Below are 19,059 nucleotides of genomic sequence, written 5' to 3'. Positions count from 1 at the left end.
AAGGACGGTATAAAAATCCAATAAATAATAAAAATAAAAATAAAATACTGACTATAGAAATATCAGATTAAAAAACACACATATCTGAATCCAATGAATCTTATGAAAAAATAGGTTTACTAGCTATTACTGAAGTCAAGCAAGGATTTGTGCTAGCAGTAAGGTAAAAATGTCCTGTTACTGAGGAAAGGGGATTAGATTTCATACAAAGTCTTGCCAGCTGCAGTCTGCTGGCAGTGGAATATTTCCAACACACCATCTGGCTAATAATGCTCTGAAACTGGCATCACATGCTACCTAGAGGCCCTACTTGGCCTTTTCAAGAGGAGCATTAGCAGGCACCCAAAACAGTATTTACCCCAAAGCCATGGAACAGAATGATTCTTGGCTGAAGCAATACATGCGCCAGCTTCTTGAGATTAACTTGACCACTAGCCGAGGTGCAACAGAAAAGCTTAATCTACTTGACTAATAAAACAAATTGTTTGTAGATCTCTGGTGGATGGCTTGGAAATGCCCAAGGAGGATATTAAAAACATGAGTGGGTGGATGAGCTCAGGCTGTGGCTTAGGAAGAAAGGATTCAAACAGATACTTTGGGATAGTGACACATGGCACCCCTTGCACTTGAACTTAAATGGACTGGCAACCAGCCTGCACTAATATTTCTGACAACACAAAGGGAAACATGTCACCCTATTATCACTGAGCAAGGACAGTTTCCTTCAGCAAAGCTGGTCAACTAGCAGAGAACAAAGCTTCAGAGTTCATGCAGCTACATTCCATTAACATTTTTTTCATCCGAAAGAAACTGCAGTCACTGGAAAAGCAATGCTGTTTTTTCTCTAAAGTCCTCCCTTCAAATGTAATTTAATATTTGTTACTGATGTTGTAGAATTGGATGGCTTCAGATCTCAGCATAATAATGTAGTCACATATGTGGTTCCTAACAATACTGTCTAACCTGTTACTGAGAGGTTATTTCTCTGGTACCTAAATTTCTGAGCTCTGTAGCACACAGCGTGGCTTGCACAGGTATATGAGCAATGTCTGACAAGTTGGGCATATCTCGTTGGGCTTGCTTTGCTGGAATCGTGTTTCAATTCCATAGCTTTTGTTCTTCCAGCATAATGCCTGAAGGGGGAATTCACTTGGCTCCCCCATGATAATTTCTGATATCTGTGTCCCAATGGGTTGTCCTCCACATCTGGAATCACACAACGATCCACAGGGCTAGTATGAAAGTGCCATGACTTGCAATAACTTCACACCATCCCACCTGCTCCCTTAGATCAGAAGGAGAGGCTGTCCTCTGTGTCCTGCTAAGTGTGGAAGCACAGCTGCGTGGGACAAAAGAGAGAAATTCCATAGTGGTGAGCAGCTGGAGCATGAAATGTGGATGGAGAGAATTCTGACTGGCTGTCAGACTACCAGGTAGTACGAGCAAGGGGCGGGGAGGGAACTAATTCCATCCACCCACCCAGTTCACTGGCAGCTCTAGCAGCCTGGACACTGATGAGCTGTGGCTACTGGGAAGAGAGAAGAGGTGTGTCCACTGCCAATTACTGGACAGCCCACCTATAGATCTGTAATAGGATATCACTGCTTTTGTCTGTTGCTGGGATTGAGATTGCTTGTGAGGAGGCTTATCCCAATCTCTTGCTGAGAGCTTGACTTCGGGGAACAGTAGAGGGGCTGCTGCCCACAAACACACCCCTTTGTGATCAGTGTGTAGGAGACAAGGCATTTGCTGCAGTATGGTTCTGTTTGTAGGTATTTCTATAGAATCAATGGCCTCTTGTTTGCTGGGATTTGTATTTCAATCAGTAGAGTAAATGATTATTGAGGCAGTATGTGCAGAGGAGTGAGGGTGAATGTTTAGCCTGTGTTTTAGCTGCTGTTTTATAATGGTTTTATAATTACCTATGATCATGTGATTGTTGATTTGTTAATGGTGGGGTCAGCTCTAAATTGCCCAGACATTGTAATTGTAGCCTACAGCTGTGGCTGTTCTTTATTGTTGGTAAGCCACATTGGGACTCCTTTGAATGGAAGGTGGCATAGAAATACATAGTCAATCAAATCAATGAAGTGCATTTGGTCCCTGTCCATCACTACTTTCTGTTCTGGCAGGCTTTTATTATACGAGGCAGACAATATTTTTATGATCTTTTTAAACTGCTGACCCTCTCTCTTTGTATTTTACATCATTAATGAAAATGTAATGTTCTATGTTGCAAGCTGCCTTGAGTGGAGTTTTCTTTTTCCACTTCAAATTCATTAATACAAAACAACAAATGTTACTGCATCAATATGCATTACAGTTTAATGGAATGGCTTAATTACATAGGGGAAGCACCACAGCTCATGCTTTGCATGCCAAAAATCTCAGATAAAATTCCTGATATCTCCAAGTAGAAAAAGAATACAGCTTGAAAACCTGCTGCCAGACAGTGTCAACAGTGATGAGCTAAACGGACCAACACTATGACTGAGTTATGGCAGCTTCCTATGTTCCTAGGAAATCATATGCTACTGTCCTGGCCCTCAGCAGAAGTCATTCAGTTTAGAAAATCAACTACATGAGAGATAGCTACTGACATGCCCTTGAGAACTTTGTGGACTCCGACTCCCATCAGCCCTATCCAAGCATCGTCAATGGTCAGGAATTGTAGTCCACCCAAAAATCTGGAGGGTGTCATTTTGTATACACCCTTCTTTTCTGCTTCACAGGCCTGACTAACTTACCGCTTCATGGATTTGGGAGACAGGTCCTTTTCGACTTCTTTTGCAGAAGTGTTGTACGAGTCCGCACTGTATTCGCTGTCGTCGTCGTATTCGTGATCAAGCAGCGTTCTTGCCCACGTGCCCATATCGTAAGGCGGCAGCATTCCACCAAATTCAGAAGGCAGAATCTCAGGGTGGATTAGCTGGTGCAGGCTGTTGAGGTTATTTCCATGGAGAAATATCTGTTAAAAGGATGAATCAAAGACATTACAAGCTAGCACCTTCAGCGGATATCAGTCCTTCCTGACACAAGGCAAATCCATGCAAGGTTTTCAAAAAGCAGCTATGTTGGGGATGTCTGATGTTCAACAAGGAAAAGTAAAAAAAAAAAATCCCACTAGTGCATGCATCTCATTCTACGGATCCTAGCTAATAAATGTATGTGTGTAATGTGTATGTATATGTTCTGCTAAACTCTAAGGAATGTTGCATTTTAGGACTACTTAAAGGTTTCTAATTTATCAGAATTGTACCCAGTGCGATTAGAAGTTCACATACCTCTTCCCCAATGTAGCCTCTTGTGCCCACTGAAAAGCTTCTCCAAGGGCAGGCATTCTCAATTATGGCCTGAGGTGTGGGGCAGAAGGGTACAAAAGGGAAGGAGGATTGCCAAAATTAGGTTGAAGTAGCTAGTGCAAGCAAATGGTTGCAAAAATACTTCTTGGTACAAGTGGACTTCCATTCACACAGCACTGGATACAAACCCACTGGGCAGAATTTTAAAATTCGGACCACTTCCAGTGCATCTCATGCTGGAATAAGTTTCATGCAGCTGACACTTTGTGGCAGAAGCTGAAGGGAGAATGCAAATATATCCAGCAAGATGGCTTTTCAGTGTGTGTGTGTGTGTTTATATTAAAAGAATAGGCAATCATAGGTTCATAAGTGCCCCCAAATATCCCCAAGCATATTTTGCAGACTAAAAAATATAAAAAATCTGACATATGACCGAGAAACACTACAGTGTTTTTGGAGAGAAAAACCAAGAATGAGTTGGATAACACAGCATCTCTGCTTCTCAGAAATCTAAGATAAACCACAGCACCCCGCCAGGGTCTTTTTAAATATCCTACTGAGTGGGATCTGTGATGTGTGTCATGGAATTTATTTCTTCTTCCTTCATCAAATTCCACTTGCTCTGACTACAGCAGGACACCACATTTTGCTTCTAGATAGTTAGTAGCTGCCATCTAGCTAGCCTTTGCATGTACCCTCAAGGGCTCCAGCATGTACAGTGGAATTTTCTTTTCTTTCCCTTCAAAGAATAGTGCTACTTAGAATGTCATTTCGAGCTGCTTTTGAATTTCCTATGGATTTGAAAGGCAGCGTATGAATGTGGTACAAGAGTTGTTCTTGGGGAAAGGATGAAAAAAGCCCTAACACATACAGTATGAGTGGGTTTTTCTGCTGGTGTACTTTCCTGGAGTTTGATTAGTGTCCACATCAAACAAATTGGTACACTGGACTGATGAAAATGGGCAATGAAAACACAGAGTGCTGCAGTAATCAATGCCCCAGAGTCCAACCACCATTTCTCTTTTAAGCCAGCAGGTCAGATTTCCATTTATCACTCTTGTGAAAATGTACATCACCATATGTTAAAACACAGGTGTCGTATTTTTGTCTAATGTTAAGTTAACATGAGCCATTCATGACTTTATAACTTTGACTAGTCAACATAGTATTCTGTACCAGCTGATACTTCTGAATATCATCTGCAGAGATGATATTCAGAAGTATCAGCTGGTACAGATGATATTCAGAAGTATTAGCTGGTACAAAATACTATAGTCCAGTTATTGATGGGGTGCTTCCTGGGAGTATTTTACTCCAATGCTTCACATGTTGGCTACTTATAGCATTATGCATCTCAGTAAAAGTAATAGGTTAGGAACCTGCACCCAACATAACCAAGATTTGTGAAAATGTACCTCCCCATAAATTAAAACACAGGCAATTTGATTATCTCCCATTTCATGACAGCTTCTTTATTAACTTACACACAGCATTTTTAAACTATGCTTACTGCATTAGGTTCAGAACATTTTAAAGCTAGCTTTGATTGATCAAGGAACAGTGTTTGAAGGTGAATTTATTTAATCTCTGTTATCATCTGGATGCTAAAGTCTATTAGTATCAATGTTTTATCTCTTACATAAAATATATTTACAATTGCTCTTACTCTTTAAAAAATATGCTTAGTGTATTACAATTTTGCAAAGCTTCCTAATATCTTGGAAGTTAAAACTCTTAATAGAACAACAGAAGCCATTCCCCATTGACACACTGCATGATGAAACAAACATAGTTTTAGAATGAGTGAATGTGTTTCATAAGGAATTTATTTCAATACCAGGGGCACTGCCTCTGCTGCTTGTGTTCCTTGCCAATCAAAGTGATCAATCTAGAAACCAAGAACAATTTTGCAAAACCATGCAAACAAACAAGAGAAAAATACCCTTTTCCTTGTCTTTTCCTTCAAAAACGGCCGTATAACTGTATAGAGGGCATGGATGTACCATGGTTGATTTACAAAATGAATTCCTCCAAAGCGAGCTGGAAAACTGTCCTAGGATATAATATATATAAAAGATGGTTAGTGGACTTGTTTTAATCATCACAGTTGCAATTTGCTTCTTTCTCATCGCAAAGTGTACCCTCACACAACCTTTTAGAGTAGGTTTGGCTGAGATTTCGGCTAGTGCAATCATGCGTGAATGCGAATCTGAATCCAGACCTTCTCACTCCAAATCCAATATTCTATTGGCAATTATCACACCTAAATCATTTCATGCATGGCATTTGAATTCTCTATCCTAAAATGTAGCCACGTTATTTTAAACATAAAAGGCAAAGAACAAAAGTAAGGTGATATTTAAAGAATGGAATTCCAATTTTTCATTTCAGGATAGCAATAACCAAGACGCCCAATTTCCTGTCAGTAGCTCTCTCTCAATCTTTCAGATAAAGAGATGGCAATTTTGCCTGCTAGGTAGCAGTTCAAATATGTTCATTCTAGATACAAGATTTGCCATCTAAAGTTGTTTTCCCCATCCAAGTACCCAAATTCACTTTCATTTATCTTTTATGAATGAATACTATTCTTGTTTTATATATGTTGTTAGCTGCCTTGTGAGTCTTTGATTGGGGAGGGGGAACCTATAAATGTTTCAAAAAATTAACACAGTAGTTTGTCCCATTCCTCGGTCTAACAATTGTATATTTGCTTTCCTATGTTATAGATTATTAAAAGAGATGAGGGATTTACAGGTAAATACTTATTCAGTACTCACAATACTTCATAAAGCTGAAACTACATTATGTATTCTTTAAATGTGACTGTAGAATATTTATGAACCTCTGTCTATGCTGCATACTCAGAGAGATTTTTCTATAAGAAATGTAGGGAGAAAGCTTCTCTACTGAACTGCTTTCTAAATTGGTTTTGGCTGTTTCTCTACAGGCGGCTATTAAAGAAACATGAAAGAATGGAAAATGTAACCGTGCAAACCAATTTTACAAGCAATACTTGACTCTGCTGCATTACTTGGCGGCTCACAGAATCTGTGTACAGAGGGGAGGTTACTAATGATTTTGTTAAAACCCTGGCATGTTGGGTTTTCATATTAAATTGCAAGTTCCAAGGCCTCATTGTTGCAAAAGAAAAAAGAAAATCTTGAAAATATAACTTAGGTGAACCTTCCTATCTACGTTCCAGTCCATCTATCCCTCTCACTTTTTTTCTCTCATGCCATGTATACACCTCTCCCTGTGCACACAATTATCCACCCTCTCTGTAGAATTATAGCCTCTGTCTACAACATCTTTCCAAGTTATCACTTAAAGCACATCCTTCTCACAACATATTGTAGTTTTTGTATTAATTTTAAGCAGCAAGAGAAATGCTGTGATTTCCTAAGTTTCAGCAGAGCTTTGATGATCAAGAATATCCTTTCTGGCAGGTTCCAAGTAATAAATTCGGTTATTTAAAGATGTGCGCTTCAGTACAGGCACACACACCCCGACACATGTTTGACTTACATGCAACAGCAAATACATGCAAAGCCAGGAAATAAGTAAATAAATAGGTTTAAACTGCAAAAAAAGCATGGAAAGGGCAAAAACCGCCTGAAAAGAGCAAGAAAACAGCTAGGAATCCCAGGAACCTTTGCAACTGCAATCCCACTTTGGGGTACTGAGTCTACTCCCTTTGTCGTTATTTTCACATCATCCTCCAGTGATGAGGAAGGCTGAGAGACATCTTTGCCACCATTCATGCCAGTCTGGTAAGTGCTGCTGGTTTTTAAAGGGGTTTTCAATAGTTTTCAGAAATTTAGAGGGTTTTACAGGCTTTTCAGATAGTGTTTGCACTATACACAATTCTACATGGTACCTGGGAACGTAACCCCCACATAAGTGGGGAGACACGCCTATATACTGCCCCTCAACCCAATGTGCATTTCCATACATTACCGCTATGCCCAGCTCCTGGGATATGCTCTTAAACTTTATTTATTTATGTCACATTCTCCTAGCAAGACTGCAATCCTAAACTAATCAGCTAGGAGGAAGCTGCATTAAACTCAGTGGGTCTTACATCCAAGTGAAGATGTTTAGGCTACCACTATAATAACCACATCAGTGTGTGTAAAAAAAGTCTGGTTTATTTTCACAACAACACAGTGAGGTAGACCAGACTAAGAGGTAGTGTTGTTCCTGGCAAAGTGGGATTATTTTAAAAGCAAGATTTGTTGACCGTTTAATAAAAAAAGAATACCTTGTGTACCTTAAGTAAAACACTGACTTCAAAAACAAGTAGACATAAAATTATCAAAATATAAATAAAATTAACAGAGTTTTAAACAAATATACATAAAGATCTATCATACGCAAATACACTAAAAACATGTAAACAAATACAGTATACATGAATATTTATTATATACAAATATACACTAAAAGATCTATTCCTTGCAGGTGCAGAACAAACATTATATTGTGTGTGTAAAAGATCGGAACCTTATTTACCATATCTGCAGGCAATATTCTAGTTGTACTTCACTAGCTCTTAGGGACATTATACCAGTCATTGTGCAAAGGAACAATGGATTTTTAAATGTCAATTTAATGTAATTGCTGAATATCCATGTATAGTAGCAAGAGCTGATTAGGGAACAACACATATAGCACTTGGAATTTTTAATGCTACGATATATTTGTACTACAATCAGGTTAACTTTTTAGTTGCTGACCGACTGTCAAGATTTATGAAGAGGCTGGATCATATTCATTTAAACTTAACAGCCAAGTCTCTTATGCAGTAGACATGTACCCTTTGTCACCTTCCTGCTTTCCAGTCAAGCCTGCACCATGATTATTCTCAGATGAACAATTCAAGCAAAGATGTTTTTCCAACTCTCTCAGAAATCATCCCACTGACTTTTTCCTAAACTTCCTGCTAAGAGATTCACTGTTTCCCTTTTCAGCTCAACATCTTCTGATGATGATTTCATGATTTCATTACATACTGCCCTTCCTCACATGGGAGCCCTCATATATAAACCCTTCACCCACTTTCTAACTGTGAAGCAGACACACTTAAATGTGAAATTTTCCTTGATTCCTAGGAATGCCTTGCTTTTTTATTTTCAGCAGAACTTTAAAATGTGACTTTTATTATCTTCTTGAATCATCCACCTCTCTCTCTCTCCCCCTCCCTACAGAACACCTGAGTTGCAGAATGCATGGTCAGCAAAACAGGAAAAGCTACCTGGTGAGAGTATAAAACAGCAGAATCAGCCATTTGATGCAGTATGGGCCATCAGTCTACAAGTGCTAATCTTCACATGTGGTTTTTCTTTTCTTTTCTCCTGAAAGCAATGTGGTACTTTGGATAAAACCCGAAGTACCTGTGTCTTTTGTTCCTATGGCAGCTTAATGGCTAGTTTATTGGATTTTCTGTTTTCTATCGATACTAAAAGCTGTGGATACAAAATCTTCAACCACACTGCTGCTGATGACGGTGTAGACTCCAGCAGTGCTCCCGGTTTGTTTTCAACTCAGAGAAGGCTTGAGGAATCCACAATGATGACTCATGAAACTGACCAACAGATCATTTCTCTGGAGTTACGTTCCTGTGCGCATTGCAGTTCCAAATCAGAAACTCTCATTCAGCTTCGTGAACTTTTAAATACGGGTCCACTAAATCCCCAAGCTAAAATGCCGTACAGTTCGTCACTGCATATTCCCAGGATGAGAGCACACTTCTACCCCTGTTATTTTACAATATAAAGTTGATCTAGGGTTGACATGACCCTAGAATGACATAATATGCAGCTGATGCCTTCAGATTGGGGGAGGGGGGACATATCAATGAAAGAAATGGAAAAATCCAGAATCTAGGAGTTTAGTTGGAGCTGTCAGATCTGTTCCTGTTCTACAATCCCCTCAGGTGTACAGCTGTTGCTACACATTTCATTAGCTATGGATCACACGTTTCATTACTGATGAATGAGTTTTATAAGTTGGAAAGCTGATTCGTGTGTTTCGTGATATTGATAGATCTGCAAGAAAAAGACTGCTAATTTTTTTAACCTCACTTTTGTTCAAAATGAAGTCCTCTGAATAAACTGACTAGATTTATCCATACCTCCTGAAGTTTCTGTGGGTATGCCTTTTCATGTGTCTCCTTTTATAAGAAAAATCTCCTCAGCTCAAGGTTCACCAACCTGATGCCCTCTGCATGGTTGGCAAAGGCTGGCAAAGGTTGGCAAAGGCTGGTAGCCTGAGGACCCAACCAAAGGAATGCCCCCCAAGCCCTGATAATTGAAGGGCTAAGCTTTCTGGGAATCATTTTAAAGTAAATACAACAGATGACAAAAACGGTTCTGCTTAGAGGCAAGAGCAACATGAAGGAAGTGGCAAGAAACCATATAAGAGCTGGCTACCCTTGGGAAAGCCCTTCAGAGTGAGCTAAGAGAACCCCTACAGAAGGAATCTACAAAAATCATTGTTCGCTGCGATATTCGCCAAGGAGGCAATTATGAATGGGCATAAAGGCCAGGATGACACTTGGCAGGAAGTAAGAGCAGCAAGAAAGGAACCTCACTTGTTTACAGAGAAATAAATAGGAAGCACAGGTCTCTGCAGATTTTGCTCTCAGCAGTGAAAGCAGTATTGCCTGTGCAAGGAGGGGAACACCCAAAAGACTCCAGGACAGAGTATGTAAGATAATATTGCAGGGGTTTGTGGAGTAGTACCTCTGGTGGGGTACATGCCATGCTCATTCTGGGGTAGTTTGTCTGCCTTGGTCTCCACTCAGCTCTCATCTGTGGCCCCTAGAAACTGTCAGCATGCAACAGTGGCTACACCCTGGGAAATGGCTTTGACTGGCCAGCTAGACCAGGGTAGCTGATGGGTCTCAAACCGTGGATAAGTTAAGAACTTCCCCTGCATGCAAAGACAGGCTCCAGTAGATTGAGCGGACAACACCAATAACTGCAAGGACTGAAGGTCCCCACCTTCCCACTGGTCTCTAAGATCCCTCCCCCAGGTGCTTCCCCAACAACCTGAGGCTCCTTTGTCTTGTCTCTTTTGCTCCAAGCTCTTTATTCCTCTCCATGTTCTGGAACACTGGAAGGGAAGGGAGATGGTCACAGCAGGAGACAAATACTCCCTAGCTTCTTCAGTCCTGCCCCCACTCTTCTCCAGCCTCCACTTCTGCCTCTGATTCTGGACTGCACTCCATCTCCGCCTTTTCCTGCTCACTAAACCCTGTTACCTCTTCAGGTTTCCAACACCTCCTCCTCCCAGTCTGCCCCCTCTTCCCTCTCTGATCACTCTTGTCCCACCACCAATCCCCTGGCTCTGAGCCTTCTTCCCCTGGGGGTTCCCTTGGAGGTTTCCCAGCTGGTACCTCCCACCACTCCTTTGCATCCAGCCTGCCCATGACATCAACTGAGTAGGCTCAGGGGCAGGGAGGACTGGGGAGTCTATTATTGGGGGTGGGGAGCCATCAGAGTCCAGGACAAAGAGCAGAGTTAGCAGAGAAGCAACTTCCGTATTAGGAGAGCAAGCCAACCAGACCATCACAGAAAGCATGATGTCAGTTGGAAGAAGTGCTCAGATAAATGAGGTGTTGGAGATGACAGCTGAAGCTCTTCATGATCTGCAAGGGCAACGATCTTTGACTGACCTGCTAGAAGACAAAAGCTAGGGGCATTCCATCCATTTCAAGATGGAAGAACATTTGTGCTTTCTTTATGAAGTTCCTTATTGTTTTCTAAGAGTTTTTCTCTTGGTTCTGAAGTAAGAGAAGTTAATACCCCAAAGACGTCAGACGATGCAAGAAATGGTAAGAGGTGGCAGAAGTCATGGAAATGCTATGAATTTGGTGAGATAAGGGAAGACCCACTGAAGTCAGTGGGCATGATTAATGTAAGTGCATTCATTTCAGTGGGTCTATGTGAGTATGACTTAGTTGGATACAACCCAGATAATGAATTACAGCAAAACTGCAGATGCTGAGGAGAAGGAGAACAGAGCAAATACTTCAGGCCACAAAATAAATTGGAAGCATCAGATAAGAATCTAGGAGCAGCAGTTTAAAGCAGTATCATTAATGGGAAAGGCAAACAAAAAATGCAACATCTAGTCCTAATCTCTATGCCACCCTACATAAAAATTGTGACATGATCACCAGGCAGTTAAAGGGGTGGCTCTGGATAGGAGATGCACATCATTTCAGTGGGGCACAGATGAACATCCGAATGTGAATGGAGCTGGTATGTATTTTGCTAAACATACAGGGCTGAGGCACAGTATATAAATAGATATATGGTGCCTTCCAGTTGCTACTGCACACCCGACACACCCTGTGTGCATGCCCATGCTAGGCATCACCCTCTGTTCTTACAGTGGTTTTCAGGGATGTTGCTTTTTGAAAAATTCATTCTGCTTTTATGAAACTATAAGCTGCCTTGAATGTCATGTCTGACAGGAAGATGGCACAGAATGCCTTAAAATAAATAACATTACCGGAGCTAGATCAATGCCCAAGTGTGCAACAAAAAGATTTGCACCAGAGTGCTCCTTAAAGGGATCTGCGAGCTCAAGCTCCTCTTAAATAAATGGCATCTGCGGCATCAGCATTCCCAGAGGATGAGGCTTTAATCCCAGAATGAGAATTGCCATCTTTTCACTGAACAGTCAAGAGCCGCCCTTGGAGAAAAGAGGCATATTCTCACCAGCTGCAGGCAGCCTCCGTCAGTGAGGCCATATGACAAGCAGAGGCACAATCAAAACTGCTCTTGCTTGATGCAAATTGACTCTGCTTATGCCGATCTGCCATTGACAGAGGATGCAGGTGCTGAGACAGCCTAGAGATCATGTCGCAAAAAAAGTCATTTTCACACCTCCGTACAGATACACAGACAAAAGGAGCCAGCAATCAAACACTTGAGTGAGTCAATAACAGGTGCAAGGTCACATGGTTGGCGGCAGCAGGGTGTATTCAGAGCAAATGCCAGACAAAGTGCTGAATCTAAGGCAATGTTGGCTGAAACTGTCTTCTTATATAAAGGGGGATTTAAAGCAGTGATTTTTTTTTTTTGGCCCCAAACTATCAAGACTTGAGTAAATTGACATGTTTTATTTGGTGTTTATTAGTCATTTGATATAAATTTAAGGTGACAGAATAAGGACTGTATAAAGTTAATATTTCCCTTCTGCACCAAAGGCACAGATAATCTGAAGTTATAAGAAAACCTGCTGTGTACTTTTTTCCTTTCTTTTTATAAGGCAACTAGGAATGGTTGCATTTGCTTAATGGAATGAACAATGGGTCAAGAACTGTAAATTCAGCAGTGACTTATCACAATTAATAAATTGAAGTGAAATGCTGGCTATGCCCCAGAAATGCGTACTTTTTTTGAAATCTTCAGAAAGGTCAAGTTGATTGAAACCTACCATATTCCATGGCATATGCACAAAAGATGTGATAAGCTAGCATTATTTCCAGCCACATTTATTTTCACCTTTTCCCCTCTATGTGACATGCTGTCACCTTGATCAACAAGGCTGAATTATAGGGAGCTAGTGAATGTACTGTCCTGGGATGATTCATTCTCTTCCAGTTACATGAGTCTATAATCTTAATGATATTAGCATCCTTAGCCTAACCATTAGATGGGCAAAAACTGAGAGGGAAATTCCATGAATTAATCTGAGCCCCAACAAGGAGGAAGGAAGGAAATTTACTCAGAATTTCTTGCCCTCATTCAAATTCCAGCAGAAATAGATATAAGGGCCTAGGTTTGGGGAAGAGTTGTAGAAACTGCTTACTAGAATTCACAAGTATTCTGCTCATTTTCAGCAATCACTTATTGACTCCAAGCCATGCTTGCTCTGTCCAGAGCCCTGGAGGTGCTGAAATGCACCAATCACATAACTAAGACAGACTGATATCTAAAGGCTGCTGGATGGTAACTGCATGCCCAGAAGACACAAATGGGCTACGTCCATTAGCCTAGTGATCCTGCAACAACTTCCCTGGCACACTGAACTCCCTGAAGCATTCAGAGTGGCCTGTTCTAACTGCTGACAGCAATTTGAACATTCAGATTTTGTCTGAAGATTGTATCTGCAGCTGCATGCCTGAATTTAAAATGCACAGAATGCTGTCCCAGCAGTATTACATTTATGAGTTTATGGGCTTTAAATCAGTAAACATTCAGAAAGTTGCACACTATTGATTAGACAGGTTTTAATGGTTGTTCTGGAGCTGTTATCACCTGCTGTTTAAATACATAATTACAGAGATTAGTAGCTGTTCCAATCTACTGTCTAAATGCCTGATAAATAATAAATATTAACAAATGCACACCATATAGCTCTTCTCACATTCAAAAGAAATCACCCTCTATTGTGGAAATATATACTGAAACTTGTTTGGAAGGAAAGGTGGAAAACCACCAAGGGTTGTGTGTTTGCATCTATGCAATCAAACAGCATCACTTTATTCCAGCAGTAACTCCAACAATGTTGTGTTTCACCTCATTACTGTCTATATTGCTAGCCAGCTCCCTACTGATTTGGCTGCGTGGAAAGTCCAGAGTAAGGTACTTTAATGCTGGACTAATTTACTGCTGTTAGAAAGTGCAAGTATGAATTCACCCTGAACTATTCCAGATGCTGAACATTCACTTAATTATGTTTAGTTTCTTCAAGTTCATTCACACAACATGAGTGTCATGCACTTCTCATTATCATAGGATTGCTTGGCTTTGGAAACGTCATTCACAAATCAGACCATCACAGGAAAATCTAATCACATTAATATATTGCCCATTAGTGAGGGCAAGTTTTTAAAGGGACAAATCTATCGCTTGGAGACACCCAAAGAGTAGTTGCGGAAAGCCCAGTGGTCAATCAATAAACAAAATTTTCAGGTTTTCTTTGTTGTCATTTCAATTTGTTAAGTTTGATGAAAGTCACGAAGTAACTGACATGAAAAAACCTCAGGCTAATGCTACATGCCAACTCACACAGATCTAATGGTGATCATCTTGAACCCTGTTCAGGGCTTGAATAGGTTGGTTGGTTGGTTGGTTGGATGAATTGAATGAACATGGTGGACGCGTGTAAGGGAGCAGCATCAAATCATGACTTCCTAATGTATGTTCTTTAATATTTAGAGATGCACACCTGCCCTGCACACTATGTATCTTGGACAAGGAACCTGTGACCTTCCAGGTGTTGACTCCAACTCCCGCCAGCCTCAAACAATGATCACAGATGACTGCAGCAGTAGACCATGGATATCTGGAGCACCACAGGTTCCTCATCCCTGCTATATATGTTTCCTGCAGGAAACCCCCATTGCAGCATTAGTGTAGGTGGTGCAAACATGACTGCTAGATATTGTATGAACAAAGAAGCTCTGAGGGAATGTTTGGAGACTGCCAAGCCTAAACATTGTCTTGGCACCATATCTGAAAGCGATGACTCTATGGATTCTTAATGATTTTTGAAAATAATTACCATTCTCATTTGGATGTCTGTACTGGAACTAAAGAGGATTGAAATAGCTTGCATTTAGACAAGTTTTAAATTTACTCTAATCATGAAGTTTTTATACAGATACGGGTGGGGGTTGATCAAAAGCACCAATATCTAGGCTTAAAAGTGTTCATCACCAAATGGACATGGATGGTTTTCATAATGCATATAACATGGATATAAAAAGCATCCTGTGGCAGAACAAAAAGAATAAATATAAACATAATTTATAATAATTATACTCAGTAATTTGTACACAAAGTTCTCTCTCTCTCTTGTGTGTTTGTGTGTGTGTCCACACACAGAATACCTCAACAGGTCTTTGAATGAGTTCTGCAACTCAAAAATAGAACTAAATACTGGATAGTACAAAGCTCCTTCAGCTTGTTTTTATTCACAGAAATAAATGTAGATATATAGCTCTTTGAAATCTATGTCGTTTTTCAAAGCAGCAGTTGTTAAACGGAGGATGCTGACAGGTTAACATGCCCTTATATAAACTACATCATATATATGCCACACACAGAAAAACCCTCTTGTAGGAATCATAACATTTGAACGCAGAGTCTAAGAGCTGAAAGCTTAGACTGGGTCCACAAGATATTAATAAATAAATAATACGGTCATTAAATAATTCTTCTGTTACACTTACATAAAGGTTTCCTTCAGTGCTACTCTCCTACACAAAGCAATAAAAATTATTGAGGCTTTTTGTCATCATAATGTGAGTGAAAGCAAAAGAAAATCCAACTCATTCCTATGGAGGAAAAAGAGGGATTTATTGTGTCCTTCATGGCCATGTTTCGAGGTGAATGGATACTGGAGGGAAACAATAAAATGCTGAGTTGTTGTCCAACCATCTACGTTTAACAGCACCAACAAATAAATATATTCTCAGAAAAAGAAGCAGTGGGGTACAGGATTGTAGCCTAAGACTTTTACCTGGAAGCAAGCCCAACTGAATATAAAAGGGCTTACTTATGAGTAGGTATGCATAAGGTTGTACTCTAAAACAACAAGCAATTGTGTCCAGTGCTGAACATGCATAGTTCTCTTTGCACAACAGGACTCTCTCTTTCTCTCCTCTCTCTGTGTGCCCCCAAAACAGGTTCTGGAGGGTCTGCCTACGCTCTGGAGAAGATTTTGAGAGGAAAGGGAATGCAGAGGAGAGGGAAGACAGGAAGTTCTGTTGTACAAGCCGAGGTCTGTTGAGCAAGTGCAACTGTAGTGTTGGATACAACCCTTAGCTATTTTCTCAACAATGAAATCTTATTTCCAGGTGTCACCTAATCTATGCATATTTCCTGGATTCTGTTGCTACCACTACATTTCTGCTCAGCTTCTTAAGCACTGAAGTCACAGCTCTACAAAGTCATTTCCCTGCTACAGATTTATATAATTTCTGCTCCACCAAGTCCATCTGTGATCTATTCGACTGGCTAATTTGCAACCACCCCCACCATGTAATTGTAGTAGGGTTGCCAACAGGCCAGAAAACAATTCAGTGTACCTGTCCTCCTCCCCATTTCCTGAAAAGCAGAAGAGGAAAATAGCAATAAAACCCCAATAGTGCATTGTCTGATTGCTGCCTAGTTTCTGACAGCAGGCCAAGCCCCCATCCATAAACCCTAACAGAACAAATTGAATGTTGCCGTCCTTCGTATTTTTCAAAGAAAATCAAACCAAACTTTGAAACCTATCACTCATTTTCTCCAGGTTCCAGTTTCTCTTTTTAGAAATCAATATGCCAGAACGTTGCCTTTTAGGTCAAAACTACAACAATTCTGACCTGCTTGCTTGCTTGATTTGGAGGAACTAAAAAAATATAAAAAATCATTTCCTTCCCTACCATTGGTTACAAACTTTACTGTCAATTGAGAGAGGTCTCTGTGTGGTGCCTCCAGAGCAGCAAATCCAATTGGGGAAAGTTCATTAGGTGACTCTTTTTCTTCAGATGGCTAAGAAAATCCAACCAAAATCTGCTCTAGAATCAACATGAAGCCGAATTTGATCAGTCATTTAGCAGTCAGGAAAGAGCAGGGGGTTGTTTGAATGGCAGATTACTTTTTTAAATTGTCTATTTTCAAGTTTTCTAATGTATCTTAAGAACCTACTGGCTGCCCTTTGGAAACATTATGAGTTAGAAAGAAAGAAAAGAAATGGAGCAATTTTCTTCACATAGTTCACAACTATTCGCCTCATGCTTTAAGCATCTAAGATCTGTGTTTATTCTCCTGTACCACAATTTAATGCATGTTTGCATACTAACTGATCAAGGCTCACCATGGTAACTGTCAGCTTAAGTGAGGAACTGCTTGGCATCCAAGTATACAGAGAACTATGCTGATAACTGACAATATTTCCAGCATTACTCTGACATGATTTTCATTGCAACTCAACATTACCTTAGACCAGAACTGCTAATTAGCCTGGCTTGAATAACAGCCATTAATGTCATCAGCATGGTTTTTTATGCCATTACAGGAGAACAAGCAATAGTAATTAATTGCTCATTGACAAGAGTGATGATTACTTCCCTTTCCATTCAATAGACTTGAAAAGAAATGGGAGTTCATGGATGTATGTGTTTGATGATAGGTTGTCACTGGACAAAGATGCAGGAACCCTTTTCAAAATTATATACCTTATCATATCAAAACCCAGCAAGTAAAAGCAATGAAGGTTTACCTTAGACAAACATGAATACAAATTGAATAGCTGAGATAAAATACAGATTCTTTCCCATTGCCTATGCCAGCCTTTTACAAAATCATTTTGGGGAATAGATAGAACTATATTTACACAAAAAAGGCTCAAAATGTAGAGAAAGCTATTGTAAGTGCAAACTCAGACAGCCCTTCCTTGTCCCTCTCAGGCATGAACAATACATTCTCCCATCTGTCAGCATACAAATGAAGAGCTGCAGTATTGTACCACTGTGCCTACTTTGGTTTTTGTTTTTAATCTGTTGCAGCAGATCCCAGAAATGACTTCACCAAATGACAACACTGGGAAGCTAAGCTTCTTAAAAACAAACTTGCTCTATTTTTCTAATACATTTTCTGTGACTCAAATTTAAATTGCAGCTTTAGCATTTCTCTGGTTTCGCTTTAAGATACTTCCAAAGAGATGGAATAATAATAATTTTAAAAAGAACTTCTGGCATTTGCCTTCTGCCTTTGTGTAACATTAAATAAGCCCTTAAAGAGAGCAAGTTTCCCCCCCAACATGTGTTTCCAAACAAAGATGTAAAAAACAATGATTCTGTCTAGAGAGTCCACCCACGATCAATTTATAACACCTGGAACATTCCCTATTTACCCTTCCCTCATTTGAAGTGATTTTTTAAAAAGTAGTCCTATCACGTGATTTATTTACACATCCACAGCGTGCAATTCTATGCATGTTTGCTCAGAAGAAAATCCCATTGTGTTCAGTTAGGGTTGCTCCCTTAGAAGGATGGCAGCCTAAACTGGATATCCTTTTCCCTCCCCCTCCTTGTACTTTGCCTCAAATAGTTAAATATCACCTTGACACAGACATTTTAATAATGTGGCATTCTGACTATCCTTTCTCATATATATATATATATATATATATATATATATATATATATATATCTCACACAAACACCTTTTACTACACTGCTACCTTCACAGAAATCCATCCAGTGTGTTGATCTGCTAGCTCATCGCTAACCTTTGATGCTGCGACATAATGTGAGCAATAAGCCAGTAAGCTCAGCAAAACCAGGAGAAAGAGAGGGAGCACAGAACAGGCCAGGCTGCCCCCTTGTCCCAGCCATCCATGAACCAAAGCGTCATGCTGAATGCCATTCTCTAAGGAGGCTTTCAAATATCAAACTTATCTGGACAACATAATGGCGGAAAAGCAGGGGTCAGGGGTGAAGGGGAAGTATAAATGAATCTCATCAAGATGCACAGAGGTACAGTATGATGCTGGACAATTCTCAAATAACTCATCAGTCCCTGGGAATATAACTACTAAATACTGGCCCTGCGGGAGGTGCCAAGCACTCAGCACTGAGAGATGGGAGAAGTGGGGATAGGTTATTATGCTTGTATGCAGGAAAGGGGAATATGGAAGCAGATCAGGGATGATGGGGAACTTCAGGCCCAGGGGCCAAATGTGGCCCTCCAAGCCTCTCTGTCTGGCCCTTGGGATTCTCTCCAGGCCACACCCTTGTTCCCATGCC

At 40.3% G+C, this 19,059-nt stretch overlaps 1 protein-coding gene across 1 annotated transcript in view; it reads right to left on the bottom strand.

The window, feature by feature from the left end:
* Positions 1 to 19,059, bottom strand: part of CLVS2 (clavesin 2) — a 34,470-nt gene that overhangs the window by 2,054 nt on the left and 13,357 nt on the right. The window contains exons 3-4 of the mRNA XM_080999752.1: positions 5,245 to 5,355; positions 2,748 to 2,968 (exon numbers count right to left, since the gene is read on the bottom strand). Of these exons, the coding sequence (XP_080855878.1) occupies positions 2,748 to 2,968; positions 5,245 to 5,355 (332 nt within the window). The remainder of the gene's footprint in view (positions 1 to 2,747; positions 2,969 to 5,244; positions 5,356 to 19,059) is intronic.

This window comes from Podarcis pityusensis (assembly GCF_964106645.2).
Source record: "Podarcis pityusensis genome assembly, chromosome: 3".
NCBI lineage: Eukaryota > Metazoa > Chordata > Lepidosauria > Squamata > Lacertidae > Podarcis > Podarcis pityusensis.
The sequence above is the reverse complement of the archived record's forward strand: the minus strand, read 5'-3'. Positions and strand labels throughout refer to the sequence as shown.